The sequence below is a fragment of the Megalops cyprinoides genome, chromosome 15 (genome assembly GCF_013368585.1).
Source record: "Megalops cyprinoides isolate fMegCyp1 chromosome 15, fMegCyp1.pri, whole genome shotgun sequence".
Taxonomy (NCBI): Eukaryota; Metazoa; Chordata; class Actinopteri; order Elopiformes; family Megalopidae; genus Megalops; species Megalops cyprinoides.
This window is the reverse complement of record NC_050597.1, coordinates 19235009-19261132: the sequence shown is the minus strand read 5'-3', so window position 1 is coordinate 19261132 and position 26124 is coordinate 19235009. Positions and strand designations below refer to the sequence as shown.

General features: G+C 44.4%; 1 protein-coding gene across 1 annotated transcript in view; it reads right to left on the bottom strand.

Moving 5' to 3' along the window:
• Positions 1-3825: 3825 nt before the first annotated feature.
• The window catches only part of LOC118789987 (regulator of microtubule dynamics protein 2), a 39478-nt gene continuing 17179 nt past the window's right edge, over positions 3826-26124 (bottom strand). The window contains exons 3-11 of the mRNA XM_036546762.1: positions 25198-25393; positions 24791-24893; positions 23357-23417; positions 10177-10252; positions 7872-7949; positions 6573-6671; positions 4810-4863; positions 4532-4612; positions 3826-3918 (exon numbers count right to left, since the gene is read on the bottom strand). Coding sequence (XP_036402655.1) covers positions 3865-3918; positions 4532-4612; positions 4810-4863; positions 6573-6671; positions 7872-7949; positions 10177-10252; positions 23357-23417; positions 24791-24893; positions 25198-25393 — 802 coding nt within the window. The 3' untranslated portion in view covers positions 3826-3864. The remainder of the gene's footprint in view (positions 3919-4531; positions 4613-4809; positions 4864-6572; positions 6672-7871; positions 7950-10176; positions 10253-23356; positions 23418-24790; positions 24894-25197; positions 25394-26124) is intronic.

The following is a 26124-nucleotide window of genomic DNA, read 5'->3' as shown; positions in this document are numbered from 1 at the left end:
ACAAGGTGACAGGCGCGCGAAGACCACCCAGCCAGCCTTGGGGGGTGGTGGGGGTGGGGGGCTCACATTATCGGATAACACCCACAACATAATGAATCCTTCACTCATGGTACGTGATGCAAGTGGTGAATCTCCCTACAAAAGCTTCATCGCAGCTTGAGGTCATTAGCAACAATATATTTATTACAGTTCCTATGATACCCTTCCAATAGAATGCATTAGGGCTTTTTCTTGTGAAAGAGAGGGGGAAGGTTACCTCTGTCATGAATACACAGACAGCACCTTTGTTTACCTCCAGTGAAGACATGCTAGAATTTACCGCAATGCACGCACTCCACTCCTCCTATCAGTTTTCATTTAATTCTTGATGCTGTCCAAAAAATGACCAATACTCTACCTGCATGTTCTCATTTAGACCACATATCTCATTGCAGTGAGAGGGACAGTGCCAAGGAGTGGCGTTTACCCAGAGTTCCATGCAAAACCCCTGCGAACAAAAGGAAACCTCTTTAAGAGTGTAAGTGCCACTAAACTGTCAAAACTGTCTGTGATCCATTTATCCAACCATTGTTGTGGGCACCACTTCAACACTGCGTGGGCTCAGGTGTACGGGCTACTGCACTGAGCGAAAAGGAAGCTCTCAGACTGATTGTTGTGGGTGTCATGCAAAAAAAAAAAAAAAAAAAAAAAAGGCAGATAAGAATGAGAAAGAGAAGCCACTGCAGCTGAAAAGACAACATGTCTGTTTCCAAAACAGAACAGGGTCACTGCCTGGGACATGTTAATGTGAAGAAGCCCTTACACACACCCCAGGTTTCCTCTGGGAACTGGGGAAGCAGTGGAATGTGCTAGTGAGTGTCTTAATCACCCTGCAGCAGTCTGTACTTGCTGGACTGAGACCTGTTCAACAGTATTACCCTAACCATGACCACATCCCTAACTCTATACTTAACCCAAACATTAACACCAGCCCGCTGGTGTATGTGTCACACAATGTACACGATGTGATATACTTCACGTAGGAGCACCAGGTAATGCACTTAAAACAGCGCTTGAGTAACGTGAACAAAAGCCCCAGCCCCACTAACACTTTATGCAACAGTGACACAGATCGGAATCACTTTGAATCTCAGGACTGCAAACAAACCAAAACTGGACCTCAAGCTTACAGGAAAAGGAAAATAGAAAGGATCTACAGATAAAATAAGGTTTCCTGGGGGCTTAAAATATGGAAAATTTTGTTCATTGTGTCTCCTAAATGAGAAACAATGAACAAATTTTCTCTGGGTAAGACACAATGCATTGGTCTGTGCATCTTTCTGTGCTACAGAGCTCACAAACCTACTTGGGAGAGTAAGCTCTTTTTCCCTAACCCCAATCCCCACCTGAACTCCACACTGACTCCCCAAACCCCAACCTTTAAACCATAAATCAAATGTTATCCCCCATCAAACCCTGCCAATGGACCCCAACTCCCATTCCCACCCCAAAACTTGCCCCAAACCCGACCCAGACCCCATTATGACCTTAACTATACGCCACTCCATACCCAGCCCGACCTCAACAATGAGAACAAATGTAGACCACAGCCATAACCACTCATTCCAAACCGTAACTCCTTATTCCGTGCACAACATGTCAGTCATACCTTAGACTGACAGAACGCTCACAGGTGTTTTTCAGCTCTGTTCCAGGTGTCTTTGAGGTCAGGTGAGAAGTCCAGATTGTGGCAATGCACTCATTTCTCCAAGACAAGCAGCCACAGGCAGGGTAGATGTGCTCCATCCGAAAAGTGTCCCATCCACCTGCTAATCCCACCCTCTAATTTTACACGGTTTGCATCTGCAACCCACAGCCCAAAGCAGCACTTTGCACGTGGCACATGGTGACTGCATTACATGTATACAGTGGGAGGAAGCTTTGTTGAAGTGTGATCAAATTAAACACTTTTAAAAGTAGACAATTGAGCACATTTACCACAATCAAAAGTTTACAAACAGAACTGCATCTTTCACCTTTCATAAGCAGGCAGAAAGCTGTTAAAACACCTGGATTTTCTTGCTTTTGCTTTTGGAATCTGACCAACATAAATACTTTGGGCAAAACAGAACCAGATGAAATTAAGAACTTGAGAACTCAAAAGAAAACTGATGTATTGTTTCAATTACCGGCATGCTTTATTGCAACATGAGAAAAACACCTCTTAAAATAAAAAAATCTGAAAGATATAAATCAATAGTTTATATTTATAGGACGTCTATGTATGATTTAATTACAATTTACACGATAATTTACAAGGGTATATATATATGCCTAAAAATAAGTCATGTACATTCAGAAGACTGGAACATTGCAAAATCCTCATATTAAAAGAGGAAAATCAGAGAATCTTCAAGTATTTCACTTAGTAATTAGCCTACATTTCTGAGCAGCTCAGTAATTGGTCTCATAAGGTGAAGTTTAGGACATTAGTGCAAACAATGAATGAAGACAGTCCCAATAAAATCACCCACTCCGTCCCAACTAACAATTGAACAAGAAACACAGATCAGAATCAGAATCAATAGTGTAAGATTACAATTGCTGTATATTTCACTTGCTCCTCACACCCAAACAATTTTAAAAAATACCGTAAAAAATAAAATCCGGACAATTCAGTTAATTCTATCTACCACTTGACCCAAATTAAATCCCAAGCCCAAATCTCAAGCATGATTTTGAATAAAAGTTCACACTGAGGTGAAGGAACATATCTCTATCTCAGATGTTTACCCTTCACGATAAAGATAAATCGGTGGGTGACAACTCGTCCTGTTCAGTGAGGGCAGAATGAAAGCAATGCCTCATTATCAGGTTCTGTGTCTCTCCAGGGTCATCGCTCGGGGTGCCAGACTGCTGTGCAACAGAGCGAGTGTGAGCTGGGGAGCTTTACAACAGACACCCTGCTGTCTGCTCGGCTGTGCTACGAGATGCATGCGATGTGCTACGATATCAACATGGAACGCCACATACAGACAGGATCACTTCCACCCTCTGAGGAGCAGGAATAATATATGAACCGCAAACAGCAGCCTCTCTCCTATCTTGTGCATGGAGCAGACACCCTGGCCATTCCTCTGAAGTCTGCTATCAAAAGAAAAACGCACACACCCAAATGCCATCAGAGATGGTGAGGGGCTGGACAAAAGGAGGACTTCTCTCTCTTTGCTGCAGGCCCCCGGCCCTGTTTGGACCGCTTTGGAGACAGAACGTGTGAACAGGATGCCACTGTCTCCGAAACAGATATCACCGCACCAGGGACGGTGATGTGGGGCAACTCTTTCACAGATCCAGACAGAACATGAGCCCTTCTCCTCTTTTGGGTAAAGTGTGAAGCGATAAATGATCCACCTCTATTGAGAAAAAAAGAGGACACTGTCTGGTTCCGACCTGGCAGTGGTTCTAGCGTCTGTCTGTAAGGGCATCTTCGCAGCTGACTGACTGTGGAAAGGATTCCGCAGTCTCTCTGAGGATGGGGGGGGGGTAGGCATGAACACATTGGGATGGCTTGGATTGAGGTGGGGGATTCTCAGTTTTGAGCAGCTTGTCATCATGTCAGCAAGGCGGTAACTGTCCCTATGTGACAGAGTACCTTCTAACCGTTGAATCAATCCTCAGTGCACTGCACTCTCCTCTAGTCAGTAAAAACAAAGCACATCTTCATGGAAGAACCAACATAATTTTAAAAATATAAGAAAATTGTGATATTTCTAAAAAAAAAAAAAAACAAGAACAGAACAGAACAGGACAGAAGAGATTTACTTCCTTCTGGACAGAGGTCCCGGTATGAAGTGTGGGAGGAGTGATGCCTCCCCGTTAGTGTCCTCATACACTGAGTGATGGCAGGAGGGAGTCCAGTTCCTTCTGTGCCTCTTCATCCTGAGAGAAAGACAGACAGACAGACAGACGGGGGGAGAGAGGGAGAGAGAAATGAAGAGAAACGGAAGGATAAAGAAAGAGCAGGAGGGCATTTCAACTGCTGAACTGTACCTTTACCAAATGTGTAACAGTAGTGACCCACCCCGCGTACAAACCTATGACCGTCCGGTCCTGAGTCTAGTAGCTGAATTACTGGTGCACTGGCTGCTTTCCCGGGCAGAAGCTGGTAAAGCCCCTACAGGATACAAGCTGAGGCCTGCTTGTGTGTCTTACCTCTTTTTGAACAGCACAAAGATCTGACGTTATTACACACTAGTGCACTTAATTACAGTAATTTCATGGTTAACGTCTAAGCCTAACAGTATGCACATTTCTGATTAGTGGAGATGGGGCAGCACTTTTGACCACTGTTGATAAAATATGCTGCAGTACAGTACAGTGAAAAGTCAGGTCTAAAGCCAAGACTACAGCCAGGTCAACAATCAGGTACATAAGGCCTGCAGCTGAACTTACACACTTACAGTCCATCCTACAGCAGTCTGTCATGAGGCCCTTTTGGCCTCTGGTCTATACTGTGGTCCATATTACAGTAGCGATGAGTGAAGCTACTCACCTCTTTGGAGACCGTGCACATGGAAGATGCTGCATCACACATTTTCATGGCTTGTGCCCTTTGACCCAGGTCTTTGTAACACTGAGAAGAGACCAGCCACACATTTTCAACAAGGAAATATCAAAAAACGGTTGAATTTCATATACTGACTGCATGTTATGTAGGATAATGGAAAACAACACAGGCATTAAATTACAAACAACAACAGGTAGGAGTGGGAAATTTTTGACAGGTAACCAAAAACACAAAATATGCACGCAACAGAAGGTCCCACTTACCTTAGCTAAAAATACATAGTTGAATTTGGAATATTTTGGGCGGATTTCCTCGACCTGCAGGCCAAAACAAGCATAAAAACAAACATGACGGAACAGCTCATAATAACCTGACCATAATACCCAGAAACTTTTTCTGACGGTTTCCTTTCCAGAACTCATTCTCATTCAAAATGAAACTGGTTTGGGTTTTCCCTCAACTCTCAGGGCATCAGACACCATGTCACGCACAAAGGGACAAAGGCACGCAAGACAGTCCATGGCATTATGCTGTGGGAGCCCACATTACACGCACGCACTTCCCTTCTTGGGAAAATCAGAGCAATGTGATCCACATCCTTTATGACTTATGCATGAGAAGTGTAGTGTTACACAATTTGTATCTTTCTCAAGAGGGTAGAATGTATACAACTGATTCAGACCAATTCCTTTCTGAAGGAAGAAGGCCCAAGGGGAGGGCTCAGATGTGACTAAGAGCCTCCTCGGTTCCGCTAATAATATGTGGATAGGGCGGAACATAATTACACTAGTATAACAGCTGGCCTGCTTGGTACAGATACACGGTACCCCAAAGCACTGATGCTGGACCGGTGCTAGTTTTTATACAAAACAGTTTGGGTGTTTTTTGCCAATGTAAGATAGAAACTGGGGGAACTACCGTACCACAGTAGGGCGATGACAAGGAGGAGGGACTTCTGTTTGGAGACAAAGCTGAAGCTGAGTGGGACCTGGGTTTTCCATGGCGACCTGCCAGCCACCAATAAGCCAGAAACCAAAACCTGGCCTCCTTGCCTATCAGTCACATGTCTGGATGAAAAATCCAATGATGGACTACTACTCACAGCTTCAGCTTCTGTCTCCCATCACTGGCAAGCCTAAAATGAAATCCATCACAGATAACCTTAGGAATCTCAGTGCAGTGAGGTGCACTGAGTGCCCAGTCCAGATAAGGTGCTGAACTTTGACGGTGCTGTGCTTTTACAGCAGGTTAGAGAGAGAAATCAGAAGGAATCTGCTGCCACTGTTTTCAGATCCAGCTTTGGCTGCAGATGTTGTATAAGTCATCAGGACATGTTTGCTGAAGCTAGACAGCCCTTTCAAAGTCCTCAGGCAAGGAGTAACAAGTTACAACACAAACCACTCAAATAAAATTGATGGGTAAAATACACAAGATGTGAGCAAGAGTCATGCATGGGAATCCTGGCCAGGAGCTATTTAATTTCTCTATATAAACAGGTAGACTGGAAGAACAAACTTAACTCTTATCTAAATACCCTGAGTTTTGCTCTTAAAACTGGTCGCTGGTGCACAACCGGGTGCAGATCTCAATGAAACACAAAATAAACAGGCCCTACTGCACAGCTGTGAGAGGGCAGGAAAAGAGAGGGAAGGGGGGAACCAGCTGGAAGGAGGTTAAGAGAACATCAAAGGCTACTGTCTCAACAGGAGCAGTGCATCCAGGTGGGTACACAGACCCAGACACATACTGTACACGCACAGCCTCACACAAACAAACACACGCACGCATGTACGTATGCACAAATGCACTCGTACCAACAGTCATGTACACATGTATAACCAGGTTTCAACCCACTTAAGTCCATAACTGAGGCCCAAAATGCCCAGCTGGTGCAGCTGGTGAAGCAGCGTGCTGTGGTCACAGGAGGTTTTAAATTTACACAGTGAAGGTCACAGTCTTGCCCCCTCGTTTACAGAATATAGAGGAGCTGGCCTTGGTGCTTTTGATGGGGAGAAGGGTAAAGTACCTTGAGGAAGTTCTTCAGCGCGTCCTGAACGCTTGCGCTTGGAGGTTCTCCAAACAGGGTAGCGGCAACTCTCCTCTCTATCCAAGACAGCTGAGCAACCTGCATTTAAACAAAAAAAACATAATTATATATGGCCATCTGGGTGTTAACCCACCACTAGCTTACACACACACCCCTGTACACACACACACACACACACATACATACTTTCCTGCAGCACCATGTGAGTGTGTGCAGTCAATGTGACATCAGCAAATGACGTCACACATACATTTAAATTTATATATATGGATGTGGTGTCATCTGCCCCAGGTTTCACAGTGTCACAGTGAGTGCGCACGCTATGTCTGACGCAGGGCCCAGTGGCCCCGCCCCCCTCTCCTCAGCTTTCTTCCAGGAAGTGGAGAACGGGCTAGGAGAAGCAGGCCCCCGTGGGGGTGTCATGTACGGCACTCTGTCCTCACGCCCACTGGATCTGGAAACGTGTAATTGCAGGTGCAGCAGTGCTCTCATGTCATCACAGCTCTTTTGAAAGAGGCCGGCATCGCAGTGCTAACAGTGGATCATTGTTTACCAGAAGCTCTCTGCAAAGAGTGCTTTAAATCCATCTGCATAAGAAAGCATGTGATTTTTCTTTTCATTTCAGCTTGCTGTTCTTCTTTGGAGGGTTCCAAAGGTTTGTGTTTGCTTGAGTGTACGTGCGTGCGTGTGTAAGAGGAGACAGACAGGCATGTTCAAATGTGTGAAGGTAACTGGAGTTTCCTTTGCAGGGCTTTTAAGCAGAGCAGGCCATACAGAGTGAATAGACACCCACTGCTCCACACTGCAGCCCTGCCCACTGCTCTGTGGGACCTGGGCAGTAAGAAGATTGCTCACTTCATGCAGTTCTGCCTATATTCTTTTCCAATCTTCCCTTTGTGAATTCATGAGACGCTGGCAGTTGGGAATATAATACCTGTACGCTCTCTACAATCTCAGCAGCTGAAGGCTAACGAAGAGGCTGTTCATTTACACAATGGTCTGTCATGGAAAGACAGCAGGAATTACAACTCGACAATGACTTCCTGTCCCAGTAGGAAAAAAAATTATTAAAAATTATTGAAAACATTCAAGTGGATCAGTGCACTACATAAACAGGCCTTATATATAGGCTGTTAATAGTCTTTTCTGAGCATGAACTGAGGAATCATAGTGTGAAAAATTAACATTTACATACAACTACATGAAGACTGACTAAATATTGCAGCATGCTAGTGATGTACAGTAACTGTGTAATGCTGTCTGCTTCCTGTCACTCACAGCATAGCACCATCGTCCCAGAAGGTAATATGACAGGGGATCCTGAGGTTTCAGCTCTATAGCCTTATCAAGATGATCCTGGGAAAAAAGAGAGAGAGAAGGGAAAACTGTTACTGTCCGCTACGCACGATACTGTTCTCCCTGACCTGTTCCATCCTGTTTGACAATAACCACAACTATTTCACAAACATCTCGCACACACGCACGTTCTGGAGATACTCCCCTGTCTCTCATCCAATCCCTTCCCCTCTCTCCTCTCTCCTCTCTCCTCGTCTCACTCTCTCCCTCCCCCTCTGTTCCTCTTTATCACTTTCTCTTGCTTCCTCCCTGTATCTTCCACTCTCTCCCACTCTCTCCTTACCTTCCTTTCTCTCCTAGCCCCCACCTTACCTCCCCTCCCCCTTTCTCCCCCATCTCCCTCTCTTGTTGATAGCTCTCCTGTCAGAGTGCTCTGCGGGTAAACACAGTGTTTCAGAGCCATCTGATAGGTGAGATAAAGGGTACGTGCAGCAGCTCCAGTGAGCACTGCACTGTGGCTTCTTCGGCCCCCGGCACTCCTGGCCCCACAGGGGCAGAGATGGGCAGATGAAGCTTCCATTGACAGTCCACTGACTTCCCACATTGCCCTCTTCCACAAAGATACTAATACCCCAATAACACCCCACTGATACCGTAACGATGGACCACTTTTAACTCCCAATTATACTCCACTGAGCATGACTGAATTAAGAGAGCATGAGGACCTTCAGAGGTCCTACAGAGGTTTTACAACAAAATTAACTAAATACACAACAACACTGATGAAATACGCATATAAAACGCCTGATGTCTAACCTGCTCAAATGAAAATTAACTTATGAAGGACGACTTATAAAACCACATCTTTGGTCTTGCTATGGACAGAAGGTAAACTGACATGAGACCAGTGCTGACGAAGGTAATCTGGCCTATGAAATCGACACATAATTGACATAGCCAACAATAAATGACATACCAGCTTTGACAACACTCGCTCTTCGAGGGAGCAGTGCACCGTGCGTCATGCTCCTCTACAGCAGCCGTGTAGCTATTATCTTTACAACGCCCGACAATATGATTACTTACTTTATTCATAATCATTTTCATCTGGTGTAATTTCAAATTGCCTACAATCTTGAAAATCTACAAGCAGTAACACATGTCAGATTTATCTAAGGCAGATAACCAACTGCTCTTCACTTTCTTTTTGAAACAAATTCAAAGTCAACAAATGCTTTGGGGTGAAGTACAATAACTGTACAAATCCACACAAACATAATCAAGTCTGTTATGTGCATATGATAACAGCAGAAATAACAGGAATCATAACATTACCATAGCATCATTAGCTCATCTGACTAGATTCCAACATTGCCTGGTTACGGTGGGAAATGGGCACAGAGGTAATATGGAAACAGGGCCGTTTATGCTTTGTTTATTAATACTGTAATTCTGTAGCCGAAGGCCAAGCTATTGTTGCGCCGGCTTTGGTTTGAGTGCATTCTTGGAATGTCTTCAACAACAACTGGCACCGTGCGGCGAAGCTGCTGAAGGCTTGGGTGGGAGGTGTAGAGGACACTAAAGCCTCATTTACACTAGCATCTATCCAAATTGTTGTCAGTTTTCTTGCTAGCTAGCTCGCTAAATGTGACTGAAAAGGGTAAACCACAGGAAAAGAGAACTACTGATATTCTAATATCATAGACCAGAAGATGCCGGTCGCTGCACTAGTAGCTGGTTGTTCTCCTCCATGAGAGAGCTGGGAGGAAAAGGAGTACGCATCTGATGTCCGTCTGGAGCTACCTGCACTTCAAGGTAATGCAAGGAAAAGCACTGAATTTTTCCAGATGAATCTATACCCACCACAGCTGTACGCCCACAGGTCAACACTGCTAGCTGGGACCAAACTATAACACACTGAGGCCTCTTAAACAGACCTCTCAAATGCCATCTTTGCCTAGGGAGAGGCTTAAAAATTAAAACCCAAAGGAAAACTTCTTGTGTCTGTTTCCTTGGCAGTGAGGCAGAGAGAATTAGGGAAGTGTTATTGAGCAGGACTGGGCTTGGAGGAATTTGCCAGCACTGGGGAGAGGGTGGGAATGCGGGCTAGGAGTCATTCGGAACGTTGTTCCTAATTTCCAGGAGATGCGAGGCACAGCTGAGGTTTGATGCAACTCCTTCTTTTCGAGAGGATTGTGTAAGAAAGAGCCAGGTGCTGCCTGAGGCTCCTAGTGTGCTGGGAATACCCAGCCTTACCTGCACTGTCAATCAAACTGACAACACAAACCTTGAACAGATAGCCATTCTTTATCTTATTCTGCACGCTCTCATACTCCGACAGGAGTCCACACATTATGGCATACCTGCAAAAGAGAGAGGGAGAAGGGGAGAGAGAAAGGACAATGTTTATCATGTCTACTTTTATTTTGATGGAGAAAGAGGAGGGCTGGAGGGTTGGTTTTATATTCTCATGTTCTTAAATGCTTTGGCAACACTGGACAGCTCCTGTCATGACAGTTTGAACCCTTGAATACTTTGTGTGAGTGAGAGAGAGAGAGGAAGAGGAAAGAAAGGGGGAGAGGTTTAAGGAGCCCATTCAAAGCTGACTTCAAATTCATTCATGGCCATTAGTCTCAGTAAAGCATGAATGGGAGACTGTATGACAATAATGTGCAATACTTTACTGCTTGCTAAGGTACACTGGTCAGCTCTGGTAATAGGCTATTAAACTTCAAAGCTATTACCATTACTATATTTCCATTTCCTCCATAGTACATACACATGCAAATGCATGCGCACGCACACACGTACCCGCATTCCCCTGCTCAACAGAGCATAGGTCATTCCCTGTAGCAAGCTTACAGAAAAAAATGGCTTTGTTCCACATGGGATAGGGGTGGGTAGGGCAGCCCTTTTCTCACCCCTCTCAGGGACCCTGCAATTCATCAGGCACCTTTGAGTTGCTCAACTGACGTTACAAGAGTAACACCTATCTTCCAATAAGCACCCAGTCCACTGAGGCTCACTGTGTAACTTATGTGAAAAATAGCAGCTAGCTGCAGGATACATTAATGGAGCACTGCATTTGCCTTGGCTCAGTGCTCCTCCGTGAGCGCAGGGGTTGTGGTGACAAACGCAGCCAGTGTACAACTAGTGATTCCAAAACAGGGGTGCACAAAAGTGAGAAAATATAAAAAACCTGGATGAATCCACCTTCATGGCACCTCCACAGATTCTCCTCTGTGCCAACATTGCGGTCCGTCATGCAAGAGACAGGTGAAGAAATCACCTCCAATCATCATGGCAGTGATTGAGTAATTACAAAACCAACAACGGTGGTTTCATCTTCGGCTCCGGTAATGAAGCTTCTTTCCAGCCACAGAAGGCACGCAGAAAGCTAAAAAGGTGCACGGGCCTGTTTGCACAGGGACGCAGTGGCTACAGCGCAGGAGCAGAACTTCCCCAAAGCGCAGCAGCCAGGCGGCAACAGGTGCCTCTGCATCCTTCCCGACCTGCACTTGTGGGGGGAAGGGGGGGTGAACCCCCGCCCCTCCCCACCCCTTCTCTTTTCAAAGGGACTCTAATTAAACAGAGCCAGCAGGGGAAAGAGGGGGCTGAGCACACTGCGCATTTTTGCCTCCCTTTCTTCATTCTCTTAATTTCCGGTGGGAGAGGAGGGGGTGGGACACAGAGGCACGCAGAGTGAGGTGAGGGACAGTCGTCTCTTTGTTGGGTGATGAGTGTTGTGAGAGGGGAGGAATGGGCTGATCAAAGCCCTTTCTCCACACAGACGCTAATCCTGCTGGTGCACTGTGTCAAACACCGCAGCATGGTACAAACACCTTTTATGCAAAGGATCATTGGGTGGAAAGGTCATCTGCCAGGGGAGCGAGTGGGGAGGGGGGGGGGGGTCAAGGGGGGGTTATGCTGTTAAAGTCTTATTTGGCAGGCAGAGCATGCTCATGCACTGGCACGGTCTCTTTCCTTTTTACTCAATGGGAGTTAATCTGATACCCGGGACAGGCATACACTGCCAGGTCTAAACACACTGTCAGAAAAAGAAAACAATGAAAAATGAACCGGCTTCTCCTGGGTCTTGCTGGATTCCTCCCTCTGTGCGTGCCATGTAAAAACAGAGAGGCCAGGCACATGCCTGCAGGTTACACAGCAGTGCTACTCCTGTACACGCCCCATGTGTGACTCTCCTTCCATGTGGTTTGCAGTGGTGACCACAATCCCTGACCTCAGAACCGTGCAGAGATGAGGTGTAGAATCAGAGGAGGCCATCCTCACATGCAAACACTGACCCTCCACACCATTTTCAAATATATATACACAGTATATTTGAAAAGGCATCCTCAAGTGTGTGTTCAGACAAACTATCGATTATTATCTCAATACTTGCAGGGCACACAAGAACACGACACACAGCGAGCAGGCAGTGACATACAGTATTAACCTTTCATGAAGGTTTCACTGTGCTGGGAGCGAGATACCGGCAGATATCCCCAGGTTTGGTTAGAGTGCCACAGATCAGTGATCTTTGTTGATCACTTTTATTGACATTCACCACTCTCCCACTGGCACAGATGTCCCCATTCTGTGAAGAACAGGATGCTAAAGACACTGAAAATAGACTGTGATGACTGAGCTGATGGAAACTCGCACTGAGAGATCCATGAGACAACTGGAACTACAGTTGGAACAAAGGGAACTCATAGAACCCTGGGCCTTAGAATCCTCTGATTACATCATTTCTTTGGTTGAATTTAGCACACCATTCATATCAGGGCAATGACACACTTAGTGTGTCAATGTGCCTTATTGTTTATTATTATTTATGATTTTTTTTTACTGTGAAGCAGAGCTTTAGATACAGGGGACAAAACAATGGGACGACAGTGTAAGAACTACTGTACTGAAAACACACTGGCTTTTTATAGGAGTTTTTTCCTCGAAATAGGGCATATCCGTGTCACTGTAACCAATCGTGTTTATTTATTTTCGCCGTGAGCCGTCACATCACTTGCGCTTCGTGTGCACTCTGTGGAGTGTGAGATCACACAAGCGCAGATGCTATCAGCACGATTCCACCCACTGGTTTCCAATGAAAACATTCCACCGCACTTAATGGACTTAGCCAAATCTCCTGCAGTTTGCTACCTGATGAGAGGCCATGTAAAATAAATTTTAATGCCGGTGGTCCTTTCTTCCGAACTCTTCTTGTGCTCTTGCATGACTATTACCTTCAGATACTTCTAGTAAACATCTGCTGCTCTGCGACAGATCTCAAGAGCAGAGTTCCCTCTACTGACCTGGAACTGGACAGAGGTGAAAAGTTCCCTCAGTCAACCTGGTGAGAGGGTGAATAAATACCTTAGTGGAACAGTATCCTACAGGAATTGCAGCCTTGCAGAAACAGGTGTAATTATTAGCTAGCTAGCTTTCCATTGGCTCAAAAACCAGTGAGTGAGTGTCCCCAATGTGATTATAATCACAAACAAAGCATTTAAGTTAATATCTCCACCCTTCTGCCTCCTGCACTTGCTTGGCTCATGGGCATGAGTAAGGCTAAGGGTGAGGCTTGAAGCCCCACTTGTGGCCATAATAGGCCTGGAAAAGGCAGTGCAAAAATATATCCTGTAAGTTCTAGTTCCGATAATGGAAAAAAGGCCACCTTGGCTTTCCAGGACCACAACTGCTTCCAGGAACTGTGGCCCTCCAGGACCAAGGTCGTATAGCTACACTGAAAGCACTCAGTATCAATGCCAATTACTGCCCCCTGCTGGGATGAAAGGACCAGTGTCGCCCACTGCAGGAGAAAATTCAACGGTAGGGCGGTCCTGACATGAGAGATAAACATAATGAGGAACAAACTTGTCATTTGCCCACAGTAAGAGTGTCTCCAAAGCAAACAAATAATGAGGATGGGAATGACTACCTTTGTAGGCCACACAAAACACGCATTAAAACCCAGTAAAAGTGACTTGACAAAGATGTATCTATGACAGACAGAAAAACCCTGCAATTTGTTTCGCAGAGCCATACATCTTTTACATAATGAGATTAAAAACGATAAATCAAGTGTGAGGAGGAGGGAAACAAAAACAGAGATGCATTCCAGGAGTGGTTACTAATCAAACTGTGCATCTAGAGCGGTGGAGGAGCAGGCTGCAACCAAGACTGCTCAACATTCACGTAGTCCCTTCAGGTATTTCTCTTGGTTTGTTAAGTATTTTATTTGGTTCCAACAAGGTTTACAGGCTGCAGAGCCTGAGGTGTCTGTACACGGCCCTGCTGAGCGATAACATGGTACACAGCCCTGGCTTGTGTCTCACAAAAGAATTTGGGTTTTCCCTCTCTGGGCCAGGTACAGCGCACTGCCCTAAAATGGAGGAAGGGTAACGTGGTAAGAGAGACAAACTCTGAGGTCGTGTTCACATGTAAGAAAGCCTTCTTTGGATGCCCAAGTGTAAGTGTAAATTCACACATCAATCTGATCGAAGGCACCTTCATCAAGCCACTGTTCAATTCAAATGCTGTTTGCATGATGCATGACCACCACGTTAACAGAAGGAGTGATTGAGGATTTTCAGTGCTATTCCTTCTGCTCACACTATGATACATTCATGCGACTGATAACAACCTGGGAGGATCATGGGAAGTGTACTGAACGATGTGCAGAGACTAGCTGCTGGAGTCCCATCATCATGCTGTCATACAAACTCTTCCTGATCGCTCTTAACCCGAGTCACCTTGATATGAGGTAAGGAGGGATATAGAACTCTAGTCTAGGATGGGTGGTTTGTACTGGGAAAAGGTTTACACACTATTAACCCTTTCGCGCGTACGGTCACACTGGTGTGATTAGCCGTTTAGCGCATACGGTCAAACCGCTACGATTAGAACACTAGATTAGAAAAATTCTAGCTAATGTTAGCTGTGAGGAAACAGCGATTTAACGTTAAAAAGTATAGGAAATGTGGTGGTGAAAACTATGAGAAGCTTAATAACGCTGATGAAAACATAATGAGTCATGTAACGTAACACGCACGCTACATAGCAAAATAAGTTACATGCAAAAGGGTTAAGAATCCACAGAAGTTATTTGGCATAGCAGGGAAGTCAGCTGAGGTGGCCATTTCACAACGATGATGTTTTTCGATTTAGACACCTTGAAATGTTACTCACATTTAGCTGGATAACCTCTGTTGCTGAATAAATGATATTGTATTCAATTGGATAGCAGATAGCTCCCTTGGTGACGTAAGAAAAATCATTTTCTGCTGGGTTTACTTCTGTGTACTGGTGGCTCCTGGGCAGTGGTACAGTACTGTGTGAACATGAATAAGCTAGTTTTACTGGCACCAACAGGGTCAAAACGCTCATGTAATACATAAGAGAAGTACACATGGTACAACAGGGACCTATAAATGATGTGGGGGAAGAAAAACTGTAGTAAATGTGTGGTATAGATACATAGGGCTTCTTTTTGGGTGAAGCTGCAAATCTTTTTCCCCAGAATGCTTTGCTGAGGACCAAGTCAAGATGCATGGCACAAAAGTTCTGTTGTCAATGACCAGCCATAAAAATGTGAACTTTCTGCTGTTTTTAAGTATGTGTTCACAGTGAAATGTGGACACACTTACCTTTAATTACTGTGTACCTCAACAAGGATGGAGCATTTCTGAGGTCCTGATGCTAAATTTCTACAGAAAATAAGTGTTCAGAGGATCCTGGAAGCCTGGTTCACAGCGGCCTGCACTCACAGCTGCATTCTTTACGAGAGACAGCACCTCGTTATGTAAAGTTTATTTTAGCAACGTGTGAAAAAGCCCCTGGTCTCCAGAGAGGAGGATGTGAGGGCGAGAGGCGTGCTCGCCCTGGGGCTGCCTGCTGTTGTTTTGGGTTCTTTCCTTCCACTGAAACATTAGTTCCTATCAGTTTCACCAGAGAGAATGAGAGAGGGAGAGAGAGAGGGAGAGAGAGCCTTGGGGAGGGGAGGAGGGGAAAGGGGGAGAGAGCAAGGCAGACTGAAAGAGAACTAGAGACAGAAAGGGGAGGGAAGTGTCAGAGCCAACACTTTGCGCAATGCTACATTCTATCATGCTCTTGGGTCAACTGTTCAACTCTGCTGAAATCCCCCACCTGATCTTCCTAATACAAAAGGGGTTAAGAGTTAAATGTTTGGCAGTTTATTTCATACTTTTCTTGTAAATGGAGAGAACAGTCAAAAGGAGGCCGACTGCTTGGAGCTAGCTTTTACAATATACAAGGGGGCTGGGAATAAGGGGCTGGGAATTCCTATGAAGGCATAATATGTGTGGGTGAGTATGTGTGTTTGTGTGAGCTAAGTATTTGACTAAGACTTTGACAAAAATTAGACAAAAATTGCCAGCAGACTGTAAACGGCACAAATGTTTCTTGAGAGCCTCCTAATGATTCTTTTTAGAGACCAAAACACGATCAACGATGATTAGCAATGCAAACACCTGCATTCAGTAAAACTCTCACCAAGAACATTTTCCACAGCAGGAAGAAATATTTGCCAATATGACCGCTCTCGTCCTTTGCTACATATGGTGTCAGAGTGGGATGGCTTGCTGTGAGACCATCGGAGGCATGCCCAGTGTGTGAGCCGTATGAGGGATCCCCAGGTTAGGTTGACCCCGGTGTGAGGGACCCCAGAGATGGGTCAAGCACTAGTGAGTGGGGCACCCTGGGATGGGAGAAGTACAGTGGGGGTATGAACTCTGACCACCACGCGTTGCGGTCAAGCTGCAGGTTTGGTACCCTGTAGACCCGGGTTCGAGGCTGGGTGGGGTGACTGCTCTTGCCTTTCGCTACACCCAGCATAGTACCCTATTACTGCACTGGTTTCTGCTTGGTCCAGTGGGAAGAGCACCCCCTACTGGCACAGCCCAAACTCCAGCAGGAACCTGGCTTTCTGGGTTCTCTCTTGTCCTCACCAAACACACCCCCTCTGAGTTCACGTCATTTGGAGAGAAGACCACATAGGGTGGTACAGCTGCTAACCATCAGAAATCATTATTCCCCTTGTTTTACATGTAATAAAGGAAAGACCACAAATATACATTGTACAGATTATATCTTCACCATTACCTCCTCTTTGTCTTTGTATACCACACAAATCAGCATGGATGGTCCACAACTTTTTAGATACTCTGTACTGAAGCCTAATTCTGTTTGGTGGTGGTTGAGGTTAGTTACCCTCTCCCACCGTAAATCACCTTCATTCATTCATTCATTCATTCATTCATTCATTCTTCTGCCTCTGCAATATTCACAGTGCCTGCTTCAAGAAACAGAGCTGTAGTAAGCCTTGTCAGAGTACCTCAGATTTAAAGTTTATGCTGTTCTGTTCATCAGTTTATAGAGTCTGACATAATTCAAAAAGCATCTTTTCAAATGGAGCTGCTGCCTGCTGTCCTCCACCCTGCCCTGAGTAAAGACACTCCCTAACATCCCAAACAGCACAGCATTTATGTCTATCAGTAGAGAGTGTAAGAGCCAAGTCGAACCTGCTGTGCTTAACACCTCAGTTAATAAACTCCTAAGACATCCTTACAATAACAGCCAACACACACACGCCCAGTCAATTAAAGAGCTCTCAAATGTGTAGTGTGCTAAAGAATGTTCTAGGACAGTTAAACACAATCACGCAGGCCGCATGATCTGGTAGAAAGGAATGCGAGCTAAAGTAAGCTCTGATCGCTGGTTTATACAGCAGCGAAGTTAAAAGGTTAAAGAGTGACAGTGTGAATCATCCTGCTGCACAACGCTCTGGCTTCACTCGATGGGGTGAAGTGCACTCCTTTCCGCTACATCAAAAGACTTCCTGTGCCGTTGTTCTCATTTTAGTCTGACAGGGAAAGCGTGCCTAATCTTCGGGATGAGTAGGCCTCCCCTCTCAATATTCACTTCCATCAGACATACATTAACTCCTGGTCATTTAAAAAAAAAAAACAAAAAAAACAGGGTCTTCGGCTTGACGAAGCATTTGTAACAGCACCATCTGCTGAGTTTGTACAACCAAATTCAATGATTCAATTTTTGTTCATATTTCTTCAGACATATAAAAGAATCACGAGACAGTTATCATCACAATGCGCATGCATACACACACACACACACACACACACACAGTGCATGCACAGGCACACACACAGACACACTCACACGCATGCACACTAACATGTACACACATGCACACACAAGCACGCACAAGCATGCACACACATATACTTTGTACACACAACCATATATCCCTACATGTATACAGCCCTAGCTGCCCTTCAGGGGACCAGTTCATTGTGAAAGTGTAACTGAACAAAAAGTAGTGAGAGATCCTGAGAGCCTGTCACTCCTACATGTAGACAGAAAATCTATACTGTATGTATTTTTAAAAGGACTCAACAAGAAAAGGAAATGATATCCATCCTCCGGGAGGCAGTACAGCTTCCGCTGAAGCCTCGTGTGATTGTAAATGACTGTCAGTTAGACTCCACACTTACTCTTAGACCTTGTCTGTCTGCTTTCTACTTCCCACCATTCCCACCTGTGCAGTTTTCAGGACCCCACTCTGTCTGTCCCACAAACACAGATGTCCTCTTCCAGTGCTTGAGGCTACTTCCGCATCCCAGCGTATGAGCATCTCAAACATTGAGTCTTCCACCTCATGTGGCTCTCTTAAGCCTCCCCTATTAGCCCACTGCCCCTCACCTATGGCTACTGGATATCTATATACAAAATAGACTATAAACTAAATAGACAAAATAAACAAAATAGAGTGTCATTTAACATCATATAAACCAAAGCTACTGAAGTATTGACCCCCAAAATAAAATATTACATAAGATTCTACTTGCATTGTGCAGGTAAAAAAACACACAGAAATAAAACAGAGAACAATGAAATAGCTCTGTGTCAGTAGTCCCACATGTTGCATGTTATATGAGGCAGACAGGCAGGCAGCCATGGAGGTGTACTAACAAGAGGCAGTATGTAGGCACCTTGGGCATCTGAGCGAATAAAGCTCCAGTTATGTAAACGTTATGCTGTACTCAGATACTCAGATCAATTACAAATGTTTTCTTCCGACACAGCAGCAGTCAGTCCTGTGAAACCCTATATCATCTACATTAACATTTCAGCCCCCAAGTCAGTGATGATAACAAAAAACGCGGAGACTCAATAAACATTATTTTACAGCATATATTACATGCCACACTGTTTTGGCAGGGCCTTGAGGCTTCAGTTTTCTCATACCTTATACAAATAATATCACATCTCATAAAGCCATGAAATCGGAATATGGCAACTAACCTGGAGCCCTGGAGTAGAAATGAGAAACCATGGTACAAAGTGTTCCCACGCATAACCGAAACATGGGCCTTTATTCCATCAATCAGCCAGGGCACCCCTATGCTCTGCCCTTCTTTGTGGCTCTGGCCAAGTCAGCAGGACCCTCCCGACAAAGAAAATCATATAAACTGATATCAACACCCCAGTAAGGTCAGCTGGACGCCTCACCAGTACATCAACTTATGGTGATGGTTTTGATTGTTAGCATGACTGGGGCTTCCACTTTTGGTGCCTGTCACCGTTTTCCAGACCATCCCATAACTGTCTGTAGAGCCGCACATTTACACCATATTTAAAAACGCACTCATGTTCCCATTACCGTGTACAGCAGTAACATTCACCACAAAGTGGACTACAGTAAAACTAAACCTGGCTGCATGGTTGGCTGAGATGGCTAATTCTGACATGACATTTTTTCCAGGTACACCACGAGAGTGTTAGTTGATGTGCGGTTTTCCTGGAGCGTGCACAATCCAAAACTGCGTCCAAGGCATTTATTCAGCCTGTGGATAGGCTTTACTCAATTTTCCTCTAAATTAAAAGTTTTAAACTGACTTAAGGTTCTTACAAAACCCCCTGGGTGGATGTGAGATTAAGAATTAAGCCTTTTCTTCAAGCTATTGTTTTTTTAAAATAACAAAACAAACACAGCCTTCTCTTTCTCCTTCTATCAAGCCCAGCATGGTATGTGCATGAGCTAATGCTAATTATTCCCTAATGAGCAGTGTTAACAAGAATGCTGGTTAACGGAGCAACTTCTACAAAGCAGCCAGGGATGGGGCTAACTATTTCCCTCTCATCCTCTGGAGCAGTGTGAGTGAGTGGAGATCTCACTTCCAGAGTTCCTGCCATCTGGGGCCCCTCATTTGTCCCCATTTCCAGTCTAAACCTCCACCCACACCCCCACCCTGCAGTTATCCAATGTAGTCCTTGTACACAATAACAGACAGAACAACAAGCAGGGCCATTAATCACGTATGTGTTATTTACACGTGTACAGTGGGCTATCTGTGGGAGGCTCCGGTGCCTGCTTACATTCCTGCAGGAGCTGAGATGCTATCGGAAGCGGCCTGCATGCAAGTGTGACAGGCAGCGTGGAGACTCGCTCAAACCCTGGCAGCGAGACCTGCCATCCAGGTGTTCCTGATAAAGCTGCCTCACAGGCAGGCTCAGGCTGATTACACAACACCACGTGTGTTGCAACACTGAGTCGAATGGAATAAGGAGAGGAAGGAAGTCAACACTGATCACAGCGTATTTCTCTTTGTGGTCCTCCCAAGTTAAAATCTGTCCAATGTAAAAGTATAGGCACAGAAATAATAACCAGTATATATCAATGAATAATGCAACTACCATAGAAAGTACATCAGTGTGTGGACATGTACTGCACAGTTCCAATACTGTGCAGTTATTGGACCTGTATCACAACTGCTTCTTTTGGAATTGGCTGACTGTTGGGGTTTAGGTCACTTTCCAAAAGCCATTCATGTAGAAATGTTATTTAAGGAGACATATGTAAAATTATTCAGAGAATGCATAAGGTATAGCATAGCTAAGGATGCTGGCCTCTAACCAGCAGCCAATAATTCTGGTTTTACTTTTCGTATGGTAATAGAACAGGGTAACACAAAATTATAATTACATAGCATGATAATTACAGATGTAACAAAGTAGTAAGATACAGTATATGCTGTGATACAGTGTAACTACATTCATGTAGTAGCACCCTGTAACAATGTTTGAGTTGTTACACCTGCGTACTTAAGAACATGATTCATTTGAATTCCATATTAGCTATAATGCAGTTACAGGGTAGGCTAATAAAGTCTTGTTACTGAAATAGTTACCATGTAGTTACACAGGCGTTTAATTTTTTACATGACGGTGACGGCGACAATCAGAGAATAAATATAGTCTTAATAAAGTCTTAAAAGACATTCAGGGTGGGCCGTAGCTGCTGAGTGAATATAGCTGTACAATCAGTATATATTTAACACATGCTGTGCTTACTTGAGGCGAAGTATAAAAATGACTTCATCTGTGTTCATTTGTGTTATCAGGCAGGCCCTCATCTGTGAGCAGTGCTTTTCCTTCCCTTTGCGTGCACTGGTCGCCTCCTTATCCTGACACCCCATCCATTAGGGCCCATCGACTTGAGCTTATATAAAGCTCACGCTTCTCTGACACAGTCCAGGACTGCTGTGTTTTGACGGACACATTTTTTAAAAAGGCAACAGCCCCACCCCCATCTTCCTTTCAAGGAAGCCAATGGGAGAGAATGTTCCTCTGAAGTTTTTTTTTTTTTCCTTCGACGACAGATGAGCGATGAATGGTCTCGCCCCAGCACACTGCACAGACAGGACCACAGCCACGTGGTCTGAAACACCAACCCTAAACCTCAACCCTAAAAGATGTGTCAGCCATCTCATCACTCAGGCCTGCGACTCTTGAACCTGGCAACATCAAAGGCTGCCAATCGTTGCCACGGGATGCTCTTGAAAAATAAATCAAAACAATCTCCGCAGGAATCCTGAATATACACAGGCTTCATATAATTTTCATTCTCAAAAGTGTGTGGACACAAATCCTGAAATTAGGCTGCAACTGGATACATCTGTTCAAAGACAATGGTAGAGGGTAATGTACCTGTCACTGTATATCTCTCTCGATGCATGACAACCAAAAGTAACAGATAATCTTAAAAGAGTGTTCCAAAATGAATATCTGAGAATTTTTCCTGAGTGAGACAGAGCCCTAGTATTGAGCATTCCTCTGTTATTTCTACTGTGAGACAAAGTTAGCTCTCGAGGAACTGGAGGGAAACAAAGCAACAGGAAGAACCTGCCAGAGGAGGGTGTCACATGGGAAACAATCTGTCACAATTTTTAACAACAGACACATCCTGCACAGAGGCCAAGAGAGCTGTGCCTGTGTGTGTGTGAGGGTGCGTGTGTCTGTGTGTTTCAAGGAAGAACGCCAGACATATTGAGAGAAAATGAGGGGGTGACACTGGCTTATGTTAAAGCAGAATAATACAGTCTTTGTTTCTTAACAATATCAGTGCAACAATGTGATAAAGTCACACAGACACAGCAAAAATGATAAGGCACAACATTAATATAGAAGGAATGTTTTTTTTTTGGAAGGTGAAAGGAAAGGTTTCAGAGCCCAGTTTTAAATGGTGGAATGGTCATTTAACACCTGCAGTATGTTTCAGTAACTGTAAGCACGCAATGCATCTGTAAGTCATTTGTATAAAAACAAAGGGTCTGAATCAAAACAGCAGTGAAAATGTTTCACCACTTTCTTCCAGCAGTGGAATTTTCTGATCATGTGCTTTGGGTTACCAATTCTATATAAAAAAAAACACTTTGCAAAGAAACACTTTGCTATCTCTAAAAATATTTGTGAGTGTGGATATATTTGATCCATTTTTCAACAGGACACTGTGTTAGAAGAACAGAAACACAGGCATCGCTCTCAAAAGAGAGACCTGTGACCACATGCGGGAGGTGAGTACCTCTCACCCTTTTGGCAGAGAACTGTGAGGTACTTCACCCACAGGATACAGTGGCCACTGAGGCAGCGAGAACTAATTTGCCAGGAGTCACCACAGCTAATCCATCTGCTCAACAGATATTCATCTCAGTGTGTTTAAAACCGAAAATTCAGACAGACTTGATGACTCTCTATGAATATTCATGAAGTCATGTGACCATATGCGTACCAGCCTGAACATCAGCAGCACGTCTGATTGCCAACCAGAACCTCCATGGGAGCATGGTGGACAGAAGGAATACAGAGATTAATATCCATTCAGTAAACAGAATATCTGGGGTGTCATGTCTTTCCAGGGTGAGGAAGAGGAAGAGGAACTCTGAGTTTAAAGATACTGCATTTGGAGCAGTTTTTACTCTACTGCTTTCCTGTCAGCGCACAGTTCAAAGGTTGGTAGAATGACGTCTGCCTGTGAAGCACCACTTGTAAGGTTTTGACTGCATTCAATCATTCACAGAGGAAGGGCTCTTATTTTGAGTGGCTGTGGTGGCAATGAGCTAAGAACATGAATGAAACTCACTCACCACTGATGACTGTCGGCACACATTGGGTTCAGTGTGATGGCTTCCTCTCCCACCATTTTTCCTGTCAGTGGAAATTATATTGCATTTTGTCGGTACATAAAAAAGCTACATTTCTTTTACACACACACACACACACACACACACACACACACACACACACATAAAAACCTGTGGACTGGACTTGAAGCAGAGTGGGTTTGGGGAGCTGCCATTCATAAATATGTGAGGAAAAACAGGTGTGAATGAACAACAGGATGACAGCTACTACTACAACCCCCTCCCACCCCAGAGACTAATTCCCTTCTCTATAAATAGCTTGTTTTTGTTGTCCCAACACCCTGGACTACAGTACACTCTGTTTCAAATTCCTTAATGATGTAGCCTGGATGGAAATGACCTGGTGGGCCCTGACTTAAGGTTTATTGCCCAGTTCTTTCACAGAGCAGTCTGCAGTTTTCAAAACTAAAGTAGTCAAGATTTACTACTGGACTAGATGTGCTGTGCACAAGACTCATGTCTTCTTTCCTTGTAATGTTCATTTCAGTATAAAAACAGCATTACTATTGACGGGAACTCAAAACCATTCCTAAAGTTCTTAAGGAAGGAGATGAGAATTTTAAGTACCTTTAAAATGTGCTTTAATCTAAATAAATAAAACAAACCCATGCTTCCGATAGTCTAAACTGTGGGAATGGAGAGAAACATGTTACTTTCTATGCCAAACACACAACTCCTGGGACTGTGGTCTAAAATAAGAAATGACATTCTTCATAACCGCTTATAGAATTTATTTTGGACATGGTTTGGTTTTTGCTAACAGCATTACATCATAAAGCACACAAACCTGGCCCATGCACCCGACCTCTGCCAAATCAGACTGCAATTTCATGTGAAAGATCAGTTATTATTTTAACAATAAAAAGCAAAGCTCTCTCCAAATAGTCCTAAATAAACAACTCAGATGCCCAAATTAGTGTTTTCACCTAGGCAACTTTATATGAATATAAAAACTTCTTTGATACAGCCTCTGATACCAGAGGCCAGTCCAAATAACTACTTAACAGAACTAGCTAAGCAAGTATAATGCAATAATAATCACTGTACGAAAATCAACAACTAACAAGTGAATACAGAATTGTTCCATTTTAGGCTGCATTTCTTTTGGACTGTGCATTGTTTAAATGTAACAGAAACACTGTGACAAACTGTTGAGAAACTGTTTGGGCTGACTATGCGCACATGACAGCAGACACATGTCATATGATGGATAGAAGTACTTTTGGACTCCTCTGAGATTAAGCTGCACGTGCTTAGCCTTTCGACACCCAAAGGAGGGCAGAAACATTACGCATGGACTGGGAGAGTAGGTGTCAGGAATGTACAGCAGAGGGGTGAGTGGGGTGAACGCATGCGGTCGATTAAGTCATAGCTTACCGGCTGCTGCGTAACTCTTCTTCTCCTCCACAGTTGAAGCCATGTCGTGTGCGTCAGCATAGGCCCGCATCAGGCGCCAGAGAAACGGAGTCTTCAGCCCAAACTGCGGGAAAACACCACAAAGGACTGTAAACTGTGAAGCACTCGCCGTCCTGCCATACGGACGCCACCTCTGCTGCTGAACCTTAATTACAAACCTCCGAATCCCATACATCACAAGCCATGCCCCTGTGAATTATCTTGTGTGGTCAGATTACTGACATGAACTGAATTGTTGCTGAGTGGATTGCACTTGCAGTGACTCTTTCAGCTCTCTGTTCGGATATACCGTGTTAGAAAGAAACTGTGGGATCTCATGGAGAAAACAAACCGCTTCTGGGTGAAATAAAGAGGTCAGCGTGTCCCACCTCCTCCTTCATTTCCAGCAGCACTGTAAGGCCCTTCTTCTTCTCTGACTCAGACCCGTCGTGCAAGCTGTCCGCCCTCTCCAGCAGGATGGTGAGCTCATCCTTCGCCTCCCTGATGTCACCCGCTGACACGTGCTTGGCCCCGCCCCCTTCACCAAGCTCCTCGTCCTCTGTGTCCGTATGTGCCGTCACATAGCTAAAAACCAGAGGGGATGGGGATTTTAAATACCATGCTCCTTTAAATATACAGTGCACTCCATTTATAAGAATTCCTGATATAAGAATCAGCTGACTTTCTCATGCTGTGTCCCCATAATGCAGAGCTGCTTTTAGAAACTGTATATTACAGTATCTGTATATCTCACACAGGGCTGGAGGGACACAAAAGCAATAATCAGATACACTTGCATGCAGATACACAACAGCTATTTTTGTACTATATGTCACACAGCACACCATAGCGGAGTACGGTGGGGGATAGGCACTACTCCATTAATCTGAGATCTAATCTCATCTGAGAAACTCGCATCCACCTGATGTATTGCAGAGTGCCTGCGGGTGGTGAGACGAGGGGTCCCAGTCATGACATAGCTAGTTTCGAGCCTGGGCTGTAGGGCTCGGCATGCTTTCAAATGCCCTGCCAAATGAACCGCTTGGGACCCCCATTCACTGTTTAAATAGCATACATATAAGGATTGAGCAATCCACTTAGAAGAATAAGTTTGGGCTTACTTGCAACATATGAAATTCAACTGAGTTCAATGGTGCTGACTAAGACAAAAAAGGTGCTGAGATTTGAACAGAACATATCAAGTACATCATATTAATTACTGCAGCATTCAGCATGTAATACATTTTTAGAAAAGAAGTTGTGTCCTTTAGCTGAGTGAATGTAAGCCAGTCAAAGATGTTAATTTTACTGAAAAA